The sequence below is a fragment of the Dipodomys merriami genome, unplaced genomic scaffold, assembly GCF_024711535.1.
Source record: "Dipodomys merriami isolate MVZ:Mamm:240054 unplaced genomic scaffold, mDipMer1.0.p SCAF_1, whole genome shotgun sequence".
Classification (NCBI taxonomy): Eukaryota; Metazoa; Chordata; class Mammalia; order Rodentia; family Heteromyidae; genus Dipodomys; species Dipodomys merriami.
Window position 1 is genome coordinate 27,157,394 of NW_027202270.1, and position 17,731 is coordinate 27,175,124.

The 17,731-nt window shown below is 43.6% G+C and overlaps 1 protein-coding gene across 1 annotated transcript in view; it reads right to left on the bottom strand.

Moving 5' to 3' along the window:
* LOC138822421 (basic salivary proline-rich protein 1-like) overlaps window positions 1–17,731 on the bottom strand; it is a 41,946-nt gene that overhangs the window by 9,604 nt on the left and 14,611 nt on the right. Inside the window, exon 6 of the mRNA XM_070015475.1 lies at window positions 1,012–1,059. Within this exon, the coding sequence (XP_069871576.1) occupies window positions 1,012–1,059 (48 nt within the window). The remainder of the gene's footprint in view (window positions 1–1,011; window positions 1,060–17,731) is intronic.

A 17,731-nucleotide genomic window follows, 5' to 3' on the forward strand; every position in this document is an offset into this window, starting at 1 on the left:
AATTAAACCACCGCATCTCTTCATGGACTGGGTTGTTTTGTATGTACAAACCCAGAGGGAAAGGGCTGGGGAAAAGTATCCTGGGTAGCACCACTCCCTGGAGCAGTGGGTTATTCTTCAGTAGCTCTTGTGTGTCTTCTCCTTGTTTATCCTTCACTTTGTTCTCCAAGTGTGTGTGTCCATCTCTTTGCAGAATGGACTTCTAAGTCTATCATCTGTTTCCAGTGGCTTGCTTCAATATGTTCCTCTCGCATCATTCCTAATCAAGTGCATTTCCAGATGTTACTGTCATGTCATGAAAACTGAAATGATTACATATCTGTGTAGGGGTGTAGGGGTGGGTGTGGGTGCGCACGTGCACATGTGTGCCTGCCAGTACTGGGGCTTAATTCAGGGCCTGAGTGATGTCCCAGAGGTTTTTTTTTCCCCTCAAGGCTAGTGCTCTACCACTTGAACCACAGCTCTACTTTCTTGCCTATACCAGCATTCAACTATGATCATCAGATCTCAGCCTCTTGAGTAGTTAGGATTAGAGGCCAAGCCACTAACACCTGTACACATCACATCCACCTTTTCTGTCCTTTACTCTGACTTGGCTTACCAAATATATTTCTCTTTAGTGAAACTGGAATGATTCTCATCCAAAAATGGGATATTAGGACAAATATCATGGAGTGACTTTAAATCCCCTATTGAGTGCCAAAAATGAATAATTTTTTTTATTTTTTTAATGCTGGTCCTGGGGCTTGAACTCAGGACCTGGGTGCTGTCCTTGAGCTTTTTTACTCAATGATAGTACTCTACAACTTGAGTCACAGCCCCAGTTTGGCTTTTTTGTTGGTTAATGAGATAAAAGCCTCACAGACTAGATGGGCACTGGTGGCTCACACCTGAAATCCTAGCTACTCAGGAGGTTGAGATCTGAGGATCGCAGTTCAAAGCTACCCAAGGCAGAAAAGTCCATGAGACTCCAATTAACTACCTGAAAACTCTACCTGGTAGAGTGCTCACCTTGAGCTGAAGAGCTGAGGGACAGTGCCCAGGCCCAGAGTTCCGACCCTACGACCAACAAAAGAAAAAAAAAAAGTCTCAGACTTTTCCTGCCCAGGCTGACTTCAAGCCACAGTTCTCAGATCTCAGGCTCCTGAATAGTATTATAGGTGTGAACCACCAGTACCTGGCTGTAATCATTTTAAATAATATATTTGATTCTTGAAAGTCTCAAATGTTTTGATTAGTTTCTCTACTCATATTTGTGGTTTAATCCAGTAAGTACATTGTAAGAGAAATAATTTTCAGGGAGAAAAATGAAAAATACTCAAAAGGCTCAGGACCCTTTCAGCTAGATGAGACAGCAAATGGACCATTAGGGGCTTTTATGCTTCTAATACAACAACACGCTATTACCCTTAGCAGCTTTACAATTAAGGCTACAAGATAAGAACTGAGTGTACTCAATATTATACACTGGGCAGTATCCAACATGCTCTTAAATGTGAACATTCAGATGTTAACTCTAATTATTATGTCCTATACCAGTGTTGAATAGAACAAGTCAACAGCTTACCCCTGGGAATAACAGATAATTCTCCCCAGGCAACAAAATCTTGATTAAGGGATTGAGCAAAAGATTTTTCTAAGCAGACCCTTCTGCTCAGGAAGAGGTCATTCCTTTCTCCTTGGGAGCATTTTCTTTGCAGAGTAGGGTTGACTCACCCTCTGACTCAGCATGATCACACACAATAAATGGTTGAAGTTATTGTTTCTGCTGGAGTCTGATGCAGTATTGCATCTGTTCACATTACGACCAAAAAGATATCAGCCATCCATTTCCTATCATTTCCATACAGCCCGTAGTTCTTTCCTTAGTCTTTCTCTTGAACTCCCCACCAAACAAAGCAACATCTAAGGTGTTAGTCCCCTTATCACTCTAAGTGATGTCACTGTCAATTAGAACTTCTTTAATTATGAAGTAGGCTTGCCCTTAAATTCAATTAACTGTACTATGCCTTATCCTTTCCTTCTCCTGGAAAAGTGACCATGAAGTATCCTATTTCTTCTTCATCATCATCATCATCCTGGTGACTCCTGCGAGTTAGCCCTTGTTAGCCACTCTGACTGCCAGAGTGTTTGGTTCAGTCTTAAGCAATCTATTTATTATGCTAGACCAGCAATATGTAAATAAACAAATATAAAAACTAGACTGGAGGTGTGGCTGAGTGGTTAGATGAAAAACCCAAGTGAGGGCTGGGAAGGTGGCTCAGTGGTAGAGCGCTTGTCTTGCATGCCTGAGCCCCTGGGTTCGATTCCTCCACACCACATAAGCAGAAAAAAGCTGGAAGTGTTGCTGTGGCTCAAGTGGTAGGGCACTAGCCTTGAGCTAAAGAGCTGAGGGACAGTGCCCAGGCCAAGAGTTCAGGCCCCAGGACTGCCAAAAAAAAAAAAAAAAAGGGAGGGAGGGAGGAAGAAAGGAAAGGAAGGAAGGAAAAGAAAGACCCAAATGAGAGTTTATGCCTTAGTCCCGGTACAAAAGTGAATAAATAGAAGTCTTTCAGTTGAGACTGAGTCTCCTAAGGTAGATAGCTCAGGCTAACTTTGAACTCTGTCTTCCTGCCTCAGCCTCCTGACTGCTGTGTACTACCATGTCCAATTTACATGGTCTTTTACACACAATGCTTTATATTGATCTTTTTTTTCTTTTTCTTTTTTTGTCGGTCGTGGGGCTTGAACTTTGGGCCTGAGCACTGTCCCTCAGCTCTTCAGCTCAAGGCAAGCACTCTACCACTTAAGTTACAGCGCCACTTGCTGATCATTTCATTGTTTATTATTTTTTTGTTTTGGTCCGGTTGTGGGGCCTGAACTCTGGGCCTGAGCACTGTCCCTCAGCTCTTCACCTCAAGGCTAGTGCCCTACCACTTGAGCCACAGCGCCACTTCCGGCTTTTTTTTCTTTTTGCTTATGTGGTGCTAAGGAATCGAACCCAGGACCTCAGGCATGCAAGGCAAGCACTCTACCACTGAGCCAACTTCCCAGCCCCTTCTGATCATTTTATTTTTAGTCAGTTGAAAGTAATAAGAATGGGAAGTCTTAAGCTGGGCGCCGGTGGCTCACGCCTGTAATCCTAGCTACTCAGGAAGCTGAGATCTGAGGATCGCAGTTCAAAGCCAGCCCAGGCAGGAAAGACCATGAGACTCTGATCTCCAATAAACCACTAGAAAACTGGAAGTGGTGCTGTGGCTCAAGAGGTAGAGCGCCTGCCTTGAGCTGAAGAGCTGAGGGACAGTGCCCAGGCCCAGAGTTCAAGCGCCACGATGGACAAAAAAAGAAGAAGAAGAAGAATGGGAAGTCTTTAGCTTTAGAAACTACTTGCTAGTCATAAATGAATGAATGAGATACTTGAATTATTCCCTAAGATAACTACTAAAAGCAGTGTCCATATTTTGAATTATAATTCATTGCATCTTATTGTCACCAATATCTATTGTAGAACCTTGCAAAGTCAGATACTCAATGAATATTTATTTACTGAATACATGAATAGAACATAAAACCAAGAGTATAAGGCCAGGTGCTAGTGGTTCATACCTATTATCCTAGCGACTTGGAAGACATATTGGGAGAATCACAATTCCAGGCCAGGTTAGGAAGAAAAGTTTGTAAGACCCTTTCTTGACACATAGCTGGGCACAGTAGCATATACTTTTCACCCTAAACTACATGAGAGGCTGAGATTGGGAGGACCAGTTTCAGACCAGCTGAGGTAGTAAAGTACCTAAAATTCTCTCTAGGGGCTGGGAATGTGGCTCAGTGGTAGAGTGCTTACCTAGCATGCATGAAGCCATGGGTTTGATTCCTCAGTACCACATAAACAGAAAAAGCCAGAAGTGGTGCTGTGGCTCAAGTGGTAGAGCACTAACCTTGAGCAAAAAAACTCAGGGACTGAGTTCAAGCCTGAGGACTGGCAAATTAAAAAAAAAAAAAAAAAAAAAAAGATTCTGTCTTTATAGAGAGGAAAGTTGTATGCTACGGCTTGCTCCTGAAAAATAGGCAGACTGTGGTCTAGGTGTACATCCCGGCAGGAAGCAACACCCTTTCTGAAATATAGCCTGCAAAACAAAACGGGGCTGGAGGCAGGAGTCAGCATTTAGCACCAGCCTAGCAAGTGCAAAACCTTTAGTTCCATCCTCAGTACTGCAAGAAAAAGATGGGTTCAAAAAGAACAGTTATTTATTTTTTTGAGACAGGGTTTCAGTAGGTCACTCAATCTGACCATAAATGTCTGAGCTCAAGTGAACCCTGCCTCAGGTTCCCTGAGTAGCTGGAAGTATAGGCAGCCCTGTATCTGGTTTAGAACACCGGTAATTTTTCATTTGGCTCTAGGAATTCCCAACCAAACAACATGAATATGGATCATATAACAACAGAGTATAAAGCACCATGCAACTGGGAAAGAGTCTGCTGGTGACAAATGTGAAGGAGGACAGACAGATGGATCAACAGAAGTTTTTAACTTCAAAAGCAATGTCCTGTGGACATTAATTCGCCAAGATGATTCATGACATTTACTTTTTATGAAGGATTAAGACAAATGTACCAGTATATTTTAAAATGCTACTCATTGAACTAAGAAGCAAAAGAGCACGCTATTAAAGGAATATTTTATGGGCTAGAGACATAGCTAAACTCCAGTTATAGTCCCACATCCATGCAGCTGTGGCTGGGATCCCCACTGACCCCCTCCCCCGGGAAAGTTTAGCCAGGTATGATAGCACTTGCCTGGGATCCTAGCATTCAGTAGGAGGATCTTCTGTTTAAGGTCCACATGAGATTATCTCAAAAAAGAAAAAAGGCAGGAGTAGATATTTTCCTTTGACATAATTATAGAGCTATTAGTCCAGATCCATTCAGGTACAAGGCAGAATGGTTCTCAAATATGTGTCTTCATCCTGGAACCTGTGAATAGGTTACCTACATAGCGAAAGGGAGTTTGTGGCTGTGATTAAGTTAAAAATCTTAAAGGAAGACGATACTCTTGGGTCATCCAGGTGGACCTCATTATCAGGATAGTTGTAAGAGCAAGGGCAGAGGATTAGAGTTAGAGATTGAAAGATTCTGTTCTGCAGCCTTTGAAGATGAAGCAAAGGACCTAAGCCGAGGAATGCAGGTAACCTCTAGGAGCTGGGAAAAGCAAAGATGTAATTCCCACAGCCTTCAGGAGGAACACGGCCTTTTAATTGTAGCTCAGTAAACTCAATTTTAGATGCTTAGTCTCCAGAATGGTAAGATAATACATTTGTGTTGTTTTAGGCCACTAACTTTGTAATTTATCAGGACAGCAAATGAGAACTATACCTTCATTAATCTGTACTTAACCAATGGAGCAAGTACTTTGTAGCAAGTAGAAGCTACTTGAGTTTTTTCAGTGTAAAACTAGAGTTATCCTTAGAAACGGGATCTATTCTGAGACTAGGGAAGAAAAAAATACAACATTAATTCTGAACATTTTATGGGCCAGGAAGTAAAGAGAGGCTTGGAGAACATGTGAAAGAACCAAAAACTAATATGAAAGAACTCCATTTGCCAGGCATGGTCACTCAGTCAGTAATTCCAGCTATGAGGGAGGGAGGGATTAGGAAGATCAGTTTGAGGCCAGCCTGGGCAAAAAGCAAGAACCCCTCCATCTCAGTAAGTTGAGCATAGTGGCATGCGCCTGTGATCTCAGCTACTGGGAGGCATGGTAAGGAGGAATTTTTTTTTCTGAGGCAAATCCTGGACAAAAATGCGAGAACCCTCCTAAAAACATAACTAAAGCATGTTTGGAGGCATGGCTCAAATGGTAAGAGTATCTGCATCAGAAGCATGAGGCCCTGAATTCAAACACTAGTATAGCCAAAAAGATAGAAAACAACAAAGAACTCCATTTAGTGGCCTATTGTGAACAAGAAAATAAGGATAGGGGCTGGGAAGATGGCTCAGTGGTAGAGCGCTTGCCTTGCATGCTCGAGGCCCTGGATTCGATTCCTCAGCACCATATAAGCAAAATGAAAAAAGCCGGAAGTGGTGCTGTGGCTCAAGTGGTAGAGCACTAGCCTTGAGCTGAAGAGCTGAGGGACAGTGCCCAGGCCCACAGTTCAGGCCCCACAACCAGCAAAAAAAAAAAAAGGAAGAAAATAAGGATAGCATTAAATTATCTCCCTAAATAAAATGTTTACTCAAGAATCCATAGTGAGGGCTGGGAAGGTGGCTCAGTGGTAGAGCGCTTGCCTTGCATGCCTGAGGCCCTGGGTTCGATTCCTCAGCACCACATAAGCAAAAAGAAAAAAGCCGGAAGTGGCGCTGTGGCTCAAGTGGTAGAGCGCTAGCTTTGAGCTGAAGAGCTGAGGGACAGCGCCCAGGCCCAGAGTTCAGGCCCCATGACCGGACCCAAAAAAAAAAAAAGAATCCATAGTGATATAACTAATGAAGCATGTATAGTTACAATGATAAGTGTCAAAATTAATATAGGGCCAGACACAGTATTTTACTACCCAACACCTGGGAGGCAGAGGCACAAAGAACATAAGTTCAAGGCCAGCCTGGGCTTTGAAATCCTGTTTAAAAAAACAAACAAATGACTCTCTCTGTTCTATTCTAGCTCTCTCTGCTACCTAGCTCTTTCTCTGTTCTTTTCTAGCTCTCTGCTCTCTCGCTGCTCTTTTCTAGCTCTCTCTGCTCTCTCTCTCTGCTCTAGCTCTTTTCTCTCTTTCCCAGCTCTCTCATTCCCAGGCCTTTCCCAATAGGTCTACTGAATAAACCTACCCCTTACCTGAATACCACGTGAGTGCTGCTGTTCTTACTCGGCTACCTCTCTCTCTGTTCTTTTCTAGCTCTCTCTGCTCTCTTGCTGCTCTTTTCTAGCTCTTTCCTCTCTCTTTCCTCTCTTTCCCAGTTCTCTCTCATTCCCAGCCCTTTCCCAGCCACGTGGAGTGCCAACCTTGCCTGGTCCCAGCAGGTCTACTGAATAAATCTACCCCTTTTCTGAATAAAACACACACACACACACACACACACACACACACACACACACACACACACACACACACACACACACACACACACACACACACACACACACACACACACACACACACACACACACACACACACACACACACACACACACCAAATGAAACAATAAAAAAAAAAACAACAAGTTGAGGATAGCTGAATATTTGCATAGTTTCAAAGTGTTTCCCTCAAGGTATGAGTGGGAAAACAGTGATTTATAGTGGAGAAATCCAGAAGACAACATGTTAACCAGTAATCAATGTTGGTATCACCTGTTTCCAGTTAAAAGTTCTGAGACACCTACTCCCTCCCACTGTGTTATCTATGCCCTGCATAATAATGATGAACTTTGCCTGTGATTAGGTTATATTATATGGTTCAGGTGAATGTAAGAAAGTGAAACTGTCAGTTTGGGCCTGGTCTAACCATATGAGCCTTTTAAATGTGAGTGTAGAAGTGGGTGGAGGGTTGAAGTATGAGGACTGCAGTAAAAGAAAGTTCTGTTGCTTTTGTGCCAAGTTGCTAGAATTTGGGCATGGCATATGGGAGCTGAGAGAGATCTTTAGTTGCCATTCAGCAAGAAAACTGTTCAGATAGCCAGATGCTGGTGGCTCCTGCTGTGATTCTAGCTACTCAAGAGGCTGAGATCTGAGGATTGCAGTTCAAAGCCAGCCTGCACAGGCTGAGACACTTACCTCCAGTTAGCTAGCAAAAGTGGTGCTGTGGCTCAAGTGGTAGGACACCTGCTTTGAGTGGAGAAAGCTAAGGGATAGAACTCAGGTCTTGAGTTCAAACCCTGACCAGAGTTCAAGATATGCAGGCCCAAGACTGCAGGATCCACAACCTGAGTATCATAAATGCTAAATAGAAGTGTTTCAAATATGTGATTAAAATTTTCTACCAAGCTGGGTGCTGGTGGCTCATGCCTGTAATCTTAGCTTCTCTGGAGGCTGAGATCTGAGGATCAGATTTCAAAACCAGCCCAGTCAAGAAAGTTTGTGAGACTTTATTTTTGGGGGCGTCCGGTCGTGGGGCCTGAACTCTGGGCCTGGGCGCTGTCCCTCAGCTCTTCAGCTCAATGCCAGCACTCTACCACTTGAGCCACAGTGCCACTTCCAGCTTTTTTCTTTTTGCTTATGTGGTACTGACGAATAGAACCCAGTGCCTCAGGCATGCAAGGCAAGCGCTCTACCACTGAGCCACCTTCCCAGCCCAGTTTGAGACTTTTATCTCCAATTAAACACCAAAAGCTAGAAGTGTAGCTAAGGCTCAAGTGGTAGAGTACCAGAAAAAAAAAAAAAAAGTCCACTAATAAAAAAACTATGTTGCAAAAATGGGAAAGAAACAGAACGGAAAAAGTAAAAAACTTGAAGAGGCAGAACCTGAAGATTTGTTGTGGAAAAAGGACTATGTTGGGGGCTGGGAAGGTGGCTCAATGGTAGAGTGCCTGCCTTGCATGCATGAGGCCCTGGGTTCGATTCCTCAGCACCACATAAGCAAAAAGAAAAAAAAGCCGGAAGTGGTGCTGTGGCTCAAGTGGTAGAGTGCTAGCCTTGAGCTGAAGAGCTGAGGGACAGCGCCCATGCCCAGAGTTCAGGCCCCATGACCGGACCCCCCCCCCCCAAAACAAAATTACTATGTTGATGCATAGTGAATGGATTTTACAGATACTGACAATACTTGAACCTGAAGAAAACTCAGATTACCCTGAATTTATTGTAACATTTTTTTTTTTACTTTTTTTATTTTAATTTTATTGTCAAGGTGATGTACAGAGGGGTTACAGTTACATAAGTAAGGTAGTGATTACACTTCTTGTCTAACTTGCACCCCCCACCCCCACTGAAGCATTTTTTAATTCTCAACAAGCTGCGAAGAAAAAAGATAGCAGCTAGGCACTGGTGGCTTATGCTTGTAATCCGCAAGGAGGGGGGGGGGGGGGGAGAGAATGTGAAGCTTTTTGTTGTTGTTGTTTTGCCAATCCTGGGGCTTGAACTCAGGGCCTTGGCACTCTCCCTGAGGCTGTGCTCAAGACCAGTGCTCTACCACTTGAGCCACAGGGCTACTTCTGCTTCTTCTGAGTAGTTTCTTGATACTCAGATCCCAGCTTCCTGAGTAACTAGGATCACAGGTGTGGGCTACTGGTGGCTGGCCCTAAGACTTCTTTTGTTGTTGTTAGTTGTGGGGCCTGAACTCTGGGCCTGGGCGCTGTCCCTCAGCTCTTCAGCTCAAGGCTAGAGCCCTACCACGTGAGCCACAGCACCACTCTGGCTTTTTTTCTGCTTATGTGGTGCTGAGGAATTGAACCCAGGGCCTCATGCATGCAAGGCAAGCACTCTACCACTTAGCCAACTTTCCAGCCTCCCCCTCCCGTAAGACTTCCATCTCCAGTAAATTATTCAAAAAAGTCGGAAGTGGCATTGTGGCACAAGTGGTGGAATGCTACCCTTGAGCAAAAAGAAGCCAAGGTTAGCAACTAGCCCCAGGGTTTTAGCCCTAGGACCAACAAGAACAAAAGAAAGAAAAAGAGGCACATACACACAAAGTCTTTTTTCTCTTCTCTCTGCATGCCTGCACCTCATGTGGGCTGGGAGTTTTCTTTCCCCCAATAACTTTTTTTTCCTGCCTGAAAAAAAAAAAATGTGGGGCTGGGAAGGTGGCTCAGTGGTAGAGCGCTTGCCTTGCATGCCAGAGGTCCTGGGTTCGATTCCTCAGCACCACATAAGCAAAAAGAAAAAAGCCAGAAGTGGCACTGTGGCTCAAGTGGTAGAGTGCTAGCCTTGAGCTGAAGAGCTGAGGGTCAGCGCCCAGGCCCAGAGTTCAGGCCCCAGGACGGGACCAAAAAAAAAAAAGTGAATCTGATTCTGACAAATCAAAAGAGATGCTATTGAGGATCAGGAATCTGGATCCTGCCCAGATACTGAAGTCTCCGGTGCTATGGGAAGGTTCCTGTGTGGCTCACTTGGTGCTGACAAAAGTGAATACAAAGTGACAAGTTGTTACCGCTTTTTATGAAGAGACTAACTTGGCCTTCTTGCCCAGAAGCTCAATAGTTATTTGTATGGTATGTATGTGTATATATGTGCATATATGTGTAAATATGCGCACATATATTTATATGTATATATACATATAATCTGAGATTTTTTTAACTACTAGTGTGAAAGATAACTACATTCTAATAAGAGTCAAGTTTGATGTATTTGTTTAGAAGATAGTACTAAGCAGAGTTGGGTTGTTTTGGTTTAGTATCAATAGTTTTGGTTACTTTGAACAAATAAAAGCTTTCTGTGATTACCTCTTTTATTGGAAGAGTATTTGAGTCTATAGTATATTTCTTTTTTTGTTTCCATTTCCTGGAAGTTGTTTTGATAAATATTATTTTATGATCAGAGGCAAATAGGCTTGGTGCCTTCACATTCCTTCCCTAAGAGTATCCCCCTCTGTGGTATATTTTTCATGTATATACATAAAATACCTTTTTTTGTTTGTTTTCGGTTGATCATGGGGCTTGAACTCTGGGCCTGGGCTCTGACCCTGAGCTCTTCAGCTCAAGGCTAGCACTCTACCACTTGAGCCACTGCACCACTTCCAGTTTTCTGGTGGTTTATTGGAGATTGGAGGCTCATGGACTTTCCTCCTGGGGCTGGCTTTGAACAGTGATCCTCAGATCTCAGCCTCCTGAGTAGCTAGGATTACAGGCGTGAGCCACCCGCACCCAGTTCACCATGTTTTTTCTTGGTCCTGGGGCTTGAACTCAGGGCCTGGGTGCTATCCTTAAGGGTTTTTTGTTGTTGTTGTTGTTTTTTTTGTTTTTGCTTAAAGGTAGTGTTCTACCACTTCACTTTCAGCTCTTTGGGTGGTTAATTGGAGATAAGAGTCTCACAGACTTTCTTTCTCCAGGCTGGCTTTGAACCTTAATCTCAGATCTCAGGAGCCACTGGTGCATTTGGACTCATGTAAGTTTTTTTTTGAGGTGTTGAGGATTGAACCATCAGGCCTCATCAAGCATTCTATCAAGACCTTGTTCATTTCATTGTTTTTGAAATAAGGTCTCTTTTTGGAGATTGGATGGCTCAGGATAGCCTATAATTTGCAGTCCTACTGTTCCCCAAATGTTGGGATTACAGGCATTTACCACCACAGCTAGCTTGTTTTGGTTTTCTGTGGACATTTAAATGCAATAGTTCATTTATAAGTTCCCTGAGAGGAAATATTTCATTGTTATTAACGATCTCCCTCTCCAGATAGGGAGATTCCTATGTTTTGAGTAAACTTAATAATTAATCCTAGTTTGTTTTACTTAGTAAGCAAAACTAAGTGGATATTTAAAGGTAAGTTTAAAACAGTGTCATGAATCATGATATAAATCTAAGTCTTGGCTCATGGAAATGTAATCAGCTGGTTAGAGATGTTGGCAATAAGTGTGGGAACATAATTTTGTAATTAAATTATTGAATTAATTAAAAAAAAATTCATGGACCTCAATGCTTTTTCTCTATCCTAACTCAGACTTCTCAGTATTTGGGTTTATGACTAAGCAGAAACCAGGAGAAACAATTGTATTGCATGTATTTTTGGAAATAATGGTGTATAGTGGACAGTAGTTTTATATTCCTTAAAAAAAAAAAAAAGCCATTCAGTCTATAACCTCAAGAAACTGAGTACTGCCAACAACTTGACTATACCAGGAAGATGAGCCCAATACCATATGAGATGGTAGCCCAGCCTCCATCTTGACTTTGGCCTTGTGAGGCCCTGACAGAACCAGGGAGCCATTTTGAAAGTACTGGAGTTTGAACTCAGGACTTTATGCATGCTTACTTGTCTGGTATGTGGTACTGCTATATCAGGGTTGACCTTGGGGCCCTGCATTTGCTTAGCTCTCTTGCTCACACTGGTGCTCTACCACTTGAACCACACTTTCAGCCCTGAGTGGTGTTTCAAGCTGCTAAATTTATGAAAATTTGGGGCTCGGTGGAAGAGTGCTTGCCTTGCATGCATGAGGCCCTGGGTTTGATTCCTCAGCACCACATAAGAAAAAAGAAAAAAGCTGGAAGTGGCGCTGTGGCTCAAGTGGTAGAGCACTAGCCTTGAGCTGAAGAGCTGAGGGACAGTGCCCAGGCCCAGAATTCAGGCCCCACAACCGGACTGAAAAACAAACAAACAAAAAAGAAAATGTGTTATGGCAGCAATAAAAAAGCAGACAATTAGTAATAATATGCTGACATCATTGCCCCATGACAGGTGACAGGCCATCACCATTGATATTCCTGTCCCAAACAAGACTTCCTTCTAATCATGAGAAAATATTGGACAAAACCAAAGTGAGACAGTCTATGAAATTAAGAGCAGTACTCCTGTAATGTGTCCAGGTCGCAAAGGACAGGAAACTCAGTATCTGGAAAAGTGGGAATTCGGTGAAATCTGCAGTTTTGTTGACAAAATCACAACAAAACGTGCCTGCTGTTATTTCTTCCTAGAGTTGACATAGTCTTTTTTTTTCCAGTTGTTGAGATGAAGTGTTTGTAATGAGCTTTAGGGTTTTTAGCTGAAATACCAATAGTTAGGTTGCATATTATTTTAGTAGTTTTATTTTCCTCTAAGATGGCCTCACATTATAATGATTTTGATCCAACTGTATAAGTTAATGAAAATAACGTATTAAATGATCCAATCCAAGCTGGGCTCCAGTGGCTCATGCTTGTAATCCTAGCTACTGAGCAGACTGAGATCTGAGATCATGATTCCAAGCAAGCCTGGGCAGGGAATTCCATGAAATTCTTATCTCCCATTAACTACCCAAAAGGCCAGAAGTGGAGCTGTTGCCTAAGGGGTAGAGTGTTAGCCTTGAGCAACAGGGATAGCGCTCAGGCTCTGAGTTCAAGCCCAAGACCAGCCTCCCTCCCCCCCAACCCCCCCCCCCACCCCCGCCAAAAAAAAGGCAATCCAAAAGTGAAAATTTAGATAACTTAGGACATTTGAGGAGAATTTTTTTGTTGCTTTGATAGTTGCCCTTTGCTTTGTTTCAAAGAAAGCAGTATGTGCATATAGCATAAAAAGAAAGATGTATTTATGGGTTTTTGTCCCTGATACAAAGCTCCTAATACTCGTAATTTCCTGGAAGAAAGTGTCTTTTGTTGTTCTAATATCTGGTCTTTGTTCCCAGTTCCTGACATAGAGTTCCTGAATCCCTAGGAATTTCCTGGGTGGTAGGAGCAACTGGACTCTCGGCAGTCCCAGGGATAGCTTCAGAATGGGGGCTGGTGACCGAAAGCTTAAACCCAGCAGCAGCAGCAGCCCACCCTCCTTGGAAGGAAGAGGGGCTGGAGACTGAGTCAGTAATCTATCACATCCATGTGACTAAGCCTCCATAACCTCCTGTAAATAACAGGGTTCAGACAGCTTCCAAGGTGAACACACAGGGGAGGGTCCAGAGAGCTCACGTAAGTGCCCTGTCCCTGTGCATCTCTTCAGCCCTGCTCAGCTTTCCTCAATTGTATCCACTGTATAAACTAGTAAAAGTGGTCTCTAAATTCTGAGTCCCTCTAGAAAAATCATCAAACTAGAGGCTTGTGGGAACTTCCTGACTTTGTAGGTAAGGGGGCGGGGGTGCAGAAAGAGGGAGAAACCCAGGAACCTGACACTTGTGACTGGCATCTGAGCTGGAGTCAGTCTGGTGCTAACTAGTGCCCAGGCTAGAGTTCAAGCCCCACGATTGGCCCCCCCCTGCCCCCCCCAAAAAAAAACCTTCCACACTGCTTAAAAATGAACTTTTTTTTTTTTTTGTAGTCGGACTCTATGGAGAGGAAAATACCTAAATCAGGCTTTTTGGTCAGTCGTGGGGCTTGTACTCAGAGCATGGACTGTGTCCCCGAGCTTCTTTGTGCTCAAAGCTAGCTTTCTACCACTAGAGCCACAACTTCCTGCTTCTTCTGAGTAGTTCATTAGCGATGTCAGTCTCAGGAACTTCCCTGCCTAGGCTGGCTTCAGAGCCCCATCCTCAGATCTTAGCGTGCAGAGTAGCTAGGATTACAGGTGTGAGCCACTGGTGCCCAGCCTAATGGAGCTTTTTTGCTCAAGGATAGTGTTCTACCACTTGAGCCCAGCTCCACTTCAGCTTTTTGGTAGTTAACTGGAGATAAGACAGTCTTTCCTGTCCAGGCTGGCTTTGAACCATGATTCTCAGATCTAAGCCTCCTGAGTAGTTAGGATTACAGGCCTGAGCCACCAGTGCCTGTTTTTTTGTTTTTGTTTTTTTGTCAATGGTCATGGGGCTTGAACTCTGGGCCTGGGTGCTGTCTGTCAGCTCTTCAGCCCAAGACTAGTGCTGTACCACTTGAGCCACAGCGTCACTTCCTGTTTTCTGGTGGTTTACTGGAGATAAAAGTTTCACAGACTTTCCTGCCAGGGCTAGCTCTGAACCACGATCCTCAGATCTCAACCTCTTGAGTAGCTAGGATTAGAGGCCTGAGCCACTGGCACCCAGCTCAGTGCCTGGTTTTTTAAGACTGAGATAAAATATAAGAATCATGATGTTAAACTAAAAAGAATGTTATGTTTCTAAATTCAGTCAAGAGAACTCAGTGACATATTATTCCAACAGAGAATACAGATTCTGTGTGTGCTCATACATGTTTAAATCAGATAAAATTGAAACTTCCGTCTAATGGAGAAAATAATGACCAGTGACCTGTATAAGGTATTGACATGGATTTTCTATGAACAATACTGGGATTCTGTGTTCCCTGAAATTCTATTGACCTACTTATTTTGAGGTAGGTTTAATTTTGCACAGTTGCTACCTTTGGGCTCAGGTGACCCTTCTGGTCTCAGGCTCCTGAGTACTGGGACCACAGAAAGATAGATGTACAATGCAGGAATTTAATAATAATTTATCCCATTCATCAGTGGGCACTGTGTAGGTACTCAGTTACTGCTCCTACCTCAATAGAGAGATATGTAATGGTCACCATTAGCCTAGGCTGGCCTAACGGCCTCCTTGAGGTTGATGTGAACATCATTCCGGACAGGGCAACAGGAAGCATCTGTGTCTCCTACCACAAACGGAGGCCATCTATTCTTCTCCCACTTGAATTATACATTTTGTTCCTATAAAATTACTTAATTGCTTTTCCTATGTTTAAAATATTTAGACATATAGTAAGATCTTCTGAAAAAAAAAAGGGACATGATTTATGACAATGGAATTATCTTTTACCAAGCTGGTTCATATTCTTTCCCTTTTTTTTTTTTTCCCCCACTTGAGTAGAAGTTGTCTTTTTATTTGTTAAAAAGTTAAACTTGAGGAAGTGGAGTTGTGGTTCAAAGTTGTAGAGCACTAGCCCTGGGCAAAAAAGCTCAGAGTTCAAGCCCCAAGACCAACCAAAAAAAAAAAAAAGGTAACCTTGAGCCAGGTGCTAGTGGCTCACGTCTGTAATCCTACATACTCAGGAGGAGGAGGCACAGGTCTGAAGATTGTGGTTTGAAGCCAGTCAGGGCAGGAACATTCATAAGACTTCTTTTTTTTTGGGGGGGGTCTGGTCATGGGGCCTGAACTCTGGGCCTGGGCGCTGTCCCTCAGCTCTTCAGCTCAAGGCTAGCGCTCTACCACTTGAGCCACAGCACACTTCCGGCTTTTTTCTTTTTGCTTATGTGGTGCTGAGGAATCGAACCCAGGGCCTCATGCATGCAAGGCAAGCGCTCTATCACTGAGCCACCTTCCCAGCCCAAGACTTTTTTTTTTTTTTTTTTTTTTTGTCGATCATTTAACTCGGGGCTTCTGGGCTTAGGCACTATCCCAGCGCTCTTCAGCTCAAGGCGAGTGCGATACTGCTTGAGCCACTTCCAGTTTTCTAGTGGTTAATTGGAGTGTATCACAGACATTTCGACATTTCTGCCCGGGCTGGCTTTGAACCGCAATCCTCAGATCTCAGCCTCCTGAGTAGCTAGGCTTACAGGCATGAGGCCACAGGTGCCCAGCACGTTCATAAGACTCTTATCCTCAATTAAATACACACACACACACACACACACAAATGTGCATGCCAGAAGTGGAGCTATAGCTCAAGTGGTAGAGTATTAGTTTTGAACACAAAAGCTAAGGGAGGGGCTGGGAAGGTGGCTCAGTGGTAGAGCACTTGCCTTGCATGCATGAGGCCCTGGGTTCGATTCCTCAGTAGCACATAAGCAAAAAAGAAAAAAGCCAGAAGTGGTGCTGTGGCCCAAGTGGTAGAGGGCTAGCCTTGAGCTGAAGAGCTGAGGGACAGCGCCCAGGCCCAGAGTTCAGGCCCCACGACCAAAAAAAAAAAACAAAAACAAAAACAAAAACTCAGGGATAGGGCCACTCCCTAAGTTCAAGCCCCAGGACTGGCACCAAAAAGAAAAATAAAAGTTACATTTTGAAATAAAGTTAATCTGTAACAATGGTCAGAACTTGTGTGAAAAAGTTCTTTTATTATTTGGTTTTTTTTTTAATCTTTGACTTATAAACAATGTAATGTTCTAAGGATCTACTCCTTTTATTGACTTTGATCACAACCTTGTTGTATAAAGACTTCTGCTGTGAAATATTCCCATGAGAAACAACTGAATGGACTGAAAGATTTTTTTGTAGCTCCTGGTTTCAGTCAAGGCCCACTGGCTCCATCATTTCAGGACGACAGTGAGGCAGACCTCGAGGCAGAGCATCATGGCAGAAGGGCAGGAGGGAGTAAAGTTGCTCACCACATGGTAACCAGAAAGCAGATAGAGGTGGGATGGAACAGGTGACAAAAACATCCTTAAGGAGCTGGGAAGGTGGCTCAGTGGTAGAGTGCTTGCCTTGTATGCATGAGCCCCTGGGTTCAATTCCTCAGTATCACATAAGCAGAAAAAGCCGGAAGTGGCGCTGTGGCTCAAGTGGCAGAGCACTAGTCTTAAGTTGAAGAGCTCAGGGACAGCGCCCAGGCTCAGCTCCGGCCCACAACCAATGAAAAAAACCAAAACCAAAACCAAAAAACATCCTCAGAGACCAGTTTCCAGTGACCTACTTCCTCAAAGAGGCCCACCTCCTAACATTTCATTGCCTCCCAACAATGCCATCAAAGAAAGATTCCATTCTAGATTAATCCGTTCAGGAAGTCAAGGCCCTCCTGAACAAAATGATTTCCTCAGAGCCCATTCATTACCAGCAACCAAGCCCCCAGGACACAAACCTGTAAGGGGCATTTCAAAACCAAATCATCATTTGGGTTATTTTCCACACAGAAAGATCCTAGTATTCTCAGTTTTTTTTTTTTTTTTCCAGTGCTGGGCTTGGGCACTGCAGCTGAACTTTTTTGGGCAAGGTTAGCACTCCACCACTTGAGTCACAGCTTCACTTCTGGCTTTTTAGTGGTTAATTGGAGATAAAGAGTCCCTGGACTTTCCTGCTTGGTTGGCTTTGAACACAGTCCTCAGATCTTAGCCTCCTGGGTAGCTAGGAATATAGGTATGAGCCACCAGCACCCAGCTTTTCTTTCATCTTTTTGACCACACAATGTTCCTAGGGCTTTTGGCTATTGTCTGGCTCATTTGTATCTGTGAAGTATTGTGGCCTAAACTGCATGCACGTTCTGCTGAGAAGCTTTAGCCAGGACCATGAACTCTCAGTAGTCAGCAATTTCCCAGACATATTGAACTTGGCCAGCAGTTAGAAAACCAA